The 5,850-nt window shown below is 50.1% G+C and overlaps 1 protein-coding gene across 1 annotated transcript in view; it reads left to right on the top strand.

Moving 5' to 3' along the window:
• The window catches only part of CHAF1A (chromatin assembly factor 1 subunit A), a 44,477-nt gene that overhangs the window by 21,305 nt on the left and 17,322 nt on the right, over positions 1–5,850 (top strand). Inside the window, exons 5-7 of the mRNA XM_025366523.1 lie at positions 1,355–1,584; positions 2,762–2,822; positions 3,233–3,301. Of these exons, the coding sequence (XP_025222308.1) occupies positions 1,355–1,584; positions 2,762–2,822; positions 3,233–3,301 (360 nt within the window). The remainder of the gene's footprint in view (positions 1–1,354; positions 1,585–2,761; positions 2,823–3,232; positions 3,302–5,850) is intronic.

The raw sequence follows: 5,850 nt of genomic DNA on the forward strand, positions 1-5,850 counted from the left end.
TGGGAGGCCGAGACGGGCGGATCACGAGGTCAGGAGATCGAGACCATCCTGGCTAACACGGTGAAACCCCGTCTCTACTGAAAAATACAAAAAAAAAAACTAGCCGGGCAAGATGGCGAGCGCCTGTAGTCCCAGCTACTCGGGAGGCTGAGGCAGGAGAATGGCGTAAACCCAGGAGGCGGAGCTTGCAGTGAGCTGAGATCCGGCCACTGCACTCCAGCCTGGGCGACAGAGCGAGACTCCGTCTCAAAAAAAAAAAAAAAAAAAAAAATCACTTCTGTGGCTGGGTGCTGTGGCTCACGCCTATAATCCCAACACTTTGGGAGGCTGAGGCAGAGGGATTGTTTGAGGCCAGGTGTTCAAGACCGGCCTGGGCAACACAGCAAAACCCCATCTCTAGGAAAAATATAAAAATAGCTGGGTATGGTGATGTGTGCCTATAGTCCCTGCTACTCAGGAGTCTGAGGTAGGAGGATCACTTGAGCCTGGGAGGTCGAGGCTGCAGCCAGCTATGACCGCACCACTGCACTCCATCATGGGCGACAGAGTAGACTTCATCTCAAAAAAAATAAAATCACTTCTGTGTAAGGTTGTTGACTGGAGGCTCCTCCTGGAGCTGGTCTCTGAATTCTTTCTTATTCATTTATATTTTTTAACTGAGTCTCACTTAGTTGCCCCGGCTGGAGTGCACTGGTGTGACCTCAGCTCACTGCACCCTACGTCTCCTGGTTCACGCGATTCTCCTGCCCCAGCCTCCTGAGTGGCTGGGACTACAGGTACCTGCCACCGCGCCTGGCTAATTTTTTTTTTTTTTTTTTTTTAGATGGAGTCTCACTCTGTCGCTGAGGCTGGAGTGCAGTGGCACTGTGTTGGCTCACTGCAGCCTCCGTCTCCTGGGTTCAAGCAGTTCTCCTGCCTCAGACTCCCGAGTAGCTGGGATTATAGGCGCCCACGACGCCTGGCTAGTTTTTTTTTTTTTTTTAGTAGAGATGGAGTTTCACCATCTTGGTCAGGCTGGTCTTGAACTCCTGACATCAGGTAATCCACTCGCCTCAGCCTCCCAAAGTGCTGGGATTACAGGCGTGAGCCACCGCACCCGGCCAATTTTTGTATTTTTAGTAGAGACAGGGTCTCACCATGTTGACCAGGCTGGTCTCAAACTCCTGACCTCAGGTGATCTACTCACCTCGGCCTCCCAAAGTGTTGGAATTACAGGCGTGAGCCACTGCGCCCGGTCTTGGTCCCTGAATTCTGTTCTTCCCATCCAGGCCCAGCTGTCCTGCATGCTCTGAACCGAGCTTCCTCCTGGGAGCTGGAGGGAGGGCCACCTGTCACCTGCCACACTGTCTTGTAGGATCAGGAGCGTCTGGGCAAGCAGCTCAAGTTACGCGCAGAAAGGGAAGAAAAGGAGAAGCTGAAAGAGGAGGCCAAGCGGGCCAAGGAAGAGGCCAAGAAGAAGAAGGAGGAAGAGAAGGAGCTGAAGGAAAAGGAGAGGCGGGAGAAGCGGGAGAAGGATGAGAAGGAGAAGGCAGAGAAGCAGCGGCTCAAGGAGGAGCGGCGCAAGGAGAGGCAGGAAGCCCTGGAGTGAGTGCCCTCAGAGGCCGTGCTGGGCCTGCCTCCTTGCTGCTGGATTCTGCTCCTGGCCACTCTGATGGGGCCTTTCCACTTTGCAGGCAGATGGCAGCACCCTTCAGTTCCTTCCCATTTCTCCCGCGTGAGGTGCCCGTGCGGCCCCAGCGTGGGAGTGGTGGAAAGCAGCTCCCTGCTCTTTTGTGCTCCTCTACGTCCAACTCACCCCGGGCCCCTTGCCTCTGCTGACTGTCCTTCCAGTTCCCAACCAACTTAGACATTTGCATCGCAGGATTGTGGGTTTTGTCTGTGCTAATTATGCACCGGCTGGCTAAAGTTTTTTTTTTTTTTTTTTTTTTTTTTTTTTTTTTTTTTTTTTTTTTGAGACGGAGTCTCGCTCTGCCGCCCAGGCTGGAGTGCAGTGGCCGGATCTCAGCTCACTGCAAGCTCCGCCTCCCGGGTTCACGCCATTCTCCTGCCTCAGCCTCCCGAGTAGCTGGGACTACAGGCGCCCGCCACCTCGCCCGGCTAGTTTTCTGTATTTTTTAGTAGAGACGGGGTTTCACCGTGTCGGCCAGGATGGTCTCGATCTCCTGACCTCGTGATCCGCCCGTCTCGGCCTCCCAAAGTGCTGGGATTACAGGCTTGAGCCACCGCGCCCGGCCAAGTTTTTTTTGTATGTATTCTAGTCACAGGAAAAATTTTATTGACTCTCTTTTTTTTTTTTTTTTGAGACGGAGTCTCGCTCTGTCGCCCAGGCTGGAGTGCAGTGGCGCGATCTCAACTCACTGCAAGCTCCACCGCCTCCTGGGTTCACGCCATTCTCCTGCCTCAGCCTCCTGAGTAGCTGGGACTACAGGCGCCCGCCACCACGCCCAGCTAATTTTTTTTGTATTTTTAGTAGAGATAGGGTTTCACCGTGTTAGCCAGGATGGTCTCAATCTCCTGACTTTGTGATCCACCTGCCTCGGCCTCCCAAAGTGCTGGGATTACAGGCGTGAGCCACCGCACCCGGCCAACTCTTCCATTTTTATTGTGAAGACCTATGTAAAAGCCTTATAGTAAACATGAAAATAACTTATATTCATTTAATGTAAAATGAAATACTTGTCATATACTAACAGTTGAGTGCTGCGGTCCCTTCCAGAGCCAAAGCAAAGAGTTGGCTGAAATGTCATTTGCTGTCTCACAGGGCTAAACTTGAGGAAAAAAGGAAAAAGGAAGAAGAGAAACGGTTAAGAGAAGAAGAGAAGGTAGAGCATTTCCCACAGAGCTTCCCCATCCCAGCCTGTTGGAGAAGCAGATGCCCAAAGTGGGAATTCTTGCCACAGCCAACACCTAATATTCTCTTGGTTTGGGGAAACCAAATGGCGCCCACAGGGAGGGGCGGGTCTGTCTAGATGCGTTCTTGTTGCTTTTTCCCAGTGCTGGCCTGTCACATGCATACTGGCCCCGCAGTCCTGGCACTTCTGCCCACAAGGGCGACTCGGACATTTTGAGATTAGCTGGCTCGGTTTTGGGTCCGTGGGTTTTGAGAGCTAAAAATCACAGTAGTGCCTTCACGCTAAAACGCTTGAGCTTCGGTTCTGGGGCCTTTGCATGTTTTGCAACATGTACTGTTTCTCTTCCTCCCGTCTTTCTCATCACCGTCTCAACATCACAGCGCATTAAAGCAGAGAAGGCTGAAATCACGAGGTTCTTCCAGAAACCAAAGACTCCACAGGCCCCTAAGGTGAGCAGCCGGCTGCCTTTGCTTTCGGGTTTCAGCTCTGTTCGACTTTTCCTTTCTGAAAATGAAAGGGTCTCTCCCCAGCCAGCTCCTCTCATGAGGGAGGGAGCCTCCGGTGACCTCAGGCACTTCCATTTCTAGTAAAGTCTTGAGGCTCAATATTTTGTCCTTCGCCTTGTCCCAAAGAGGTAAAAAGTGGCGTGTCTGATTAAACAGTGCTGTTTTCAGAAGTTACTTCATGAATAATTTTGTGTTAGGCGTAAGAGAAATTCACTATGTTTTTACCCGTGGGAAACTTACGCTTGAGGGAGCAAGGTTAGCTGTAAAACAATAGTAGAATTCACAGAGGTTTACTTTCCCTGCCTGGCATCGGTCACCTGGCATCTCAGACCTCCTGAGCCACCATCTGTGCATGGAAACCGCAGCCTCCTTTCGTTTTACCCTTCTCTTTTACCCCATCTCCAATGTCAGGGGTTCTTCAGTGCCTTTCCCTGCTCCACTCACTGTGTTTATACACATGTATACTTAGCCACCTCAGATTTGTGCCACGTTGCCACATTTAGATGTATTTCATTCTTTTTAATATATCTGGCCTTTATTTTTTGAGGAAGGGTCTCGCACTGTCACCCAGGCTGGAGTGTAGTGGCACAATCATAGCTCACCACAGCCTTGACCTCTCAGGCTCAGGTGATCCTGTCACCTCTGCCTTCCGAGTAGCTGGGACTATAGGCACATGCCACCACGCCTGGCTAATTTTTAAATTTTTTTTTGAGATGGAGTCTCACTTTGTCACCCAGTCTGGAGTACAGTGGTGCGATCTCAGCTCACTGCAACATCTGCCTCCTGGGTTCCAGTGATTCTCCTGCCTCAGCCTCCCAGGTAGCTGGGATTACAGGCACATGCTATCACACCTGGCTAATTTTTGTATTTTTAGTATAGACGGGGTTTTACCATGTTGGCTAGGCTGGTCTTGAACTCCTGACCTCAGGTGATCCGACCGCCTCGGCTCCCGAAGTGCTGGGATTACAGGCGTGAGCCACCATGCCCAGCCTAATTTTTAAATTTTTTGTAGAGACTGGGTTTTGCTGTGTTGTCCAGGCTGGTCTCGACAACCTGACCTCAAATGATCCTCCAAGCCTCGGCCTCTCAAAGTGCTTGGATTATAGGCGTGACTCCCAGCACCTGGCCTGTCCTTTGTATCTTTTTTTTTTTTTTTTTTTTTTTTTTTTTTTTTTTTTTTTTTTTTTTTGAGACGGAGTCTTTGCTCTGTCGCCCAGGCTGGAGTGCAGTGGCGCCCACTCGGCTCACTACAAGCTCCGCCTCCTGGGTTTACGCCATTCTCCTGCCTCAGCCTCCCGATTAGCTGGGACTACAGGCGCCCGCCACCTCGCCCGGCTGGTTTTTTGTACTTTTAGTAGAGACGGGGTTTCACCGTGTCAGCCAGGATGGTCTCGATCTCCTGACCTTGTGATCCGCCCGTCTCGGCCTCCCAAAGTGCTGGGATTACAGGCGTGAGCCACCGCGCCCGGCCTGTCCTTTGTATCTTGAAGCATTTGACAACAATTGCATATCTTGAAGGTGCACAGTGTGACATTGTTGTACCCACACATCCTGTCGTGACAGCCAGAGATCCACATCATGTATTTTCACTGCCGCATAATACTTCATAATGCAATGATATGGTTTATGGTTTCTCTCTTTTTTTACAAAAATTATTTATTTATTTATTCAGAGACGGAGTCTTGCCCTGTCACCCAGGCTGGAGTGCAGTGGTGCCATCTCTCGGCTCACTGCAACTTGTGTCTCCCAGGTTCAAGCAATTCTACCTTAGCCTCCCGAGTAGCTGGAATTACAGGTGCCCGCCACCATGCCTGGATAATTTTTTGTGTTTTTAGTAGCGACGGGGTTTCACCATATTGGCCAGGCTGGTCTTGAACTCCTGACCTTAGATGATCCACCCATCTCAGCCTCCCTGATTTTATTTTTAGTAGAGACTGGGTCTCACTCTGTTGCCAGGGCTGGTCTTGACCTCCTGGGCTCAAGCAGTTCTCTCGCTTTGGTCACCCAACGTGCTAGGATCACAGGCGTGAGCCACAGAGCCTGCCACTATCTCAACCTCTATGCCGCTCGGTGGTGCAGTGGGGGTCCCTGCGCATGCTTCTCTGCACACATGCATTCCTCCAGGACAGCCAGCCAAGCATGAGTTTGCCTCTAGGACAAAATAGCACATTGCTGAAGTGTCATGAGCCATGGCCAGAGTGCCCGCCAGACGGGAAACTTGGATGTACATTCCCAGCAATACGTGGAAATCTCCCCATTTTCTGCTATCACTCCATGGGGATTAATTTTCTTTTAACTGCCAGTCTGATGGATTACAAAAAAAATTGATACTGTTTTACTTTCCATTTTTACTTAACTCTTGGTGCAGTTGAGCATCTTTTTCTGTTCATTTGCCATTTTAGTTCTTCTATGACTTGCCAATTCCTTTTTTTCTTTTTTTTTTTTTTTTTTTTTCCTTTTTTTCTACAGGATTTTTTTTTTTTTTTTTTTTT

This window comes from Theropithecus gelada, chromosome 19, assembly GCF_003255815.1.
Source record: "Theropithecus gelada isolate Dixy chromosome 19, Tgel_1.0, whole genome shotgun sequence".
In the NCBI taxonomy this organism is placed as follows: domain Eukaryota; kingdom Metazoa; phylum Chordata; class Mammalia; order Primates; family Cercopithecidae; genus Theropithecus; species Theropithecus gelada.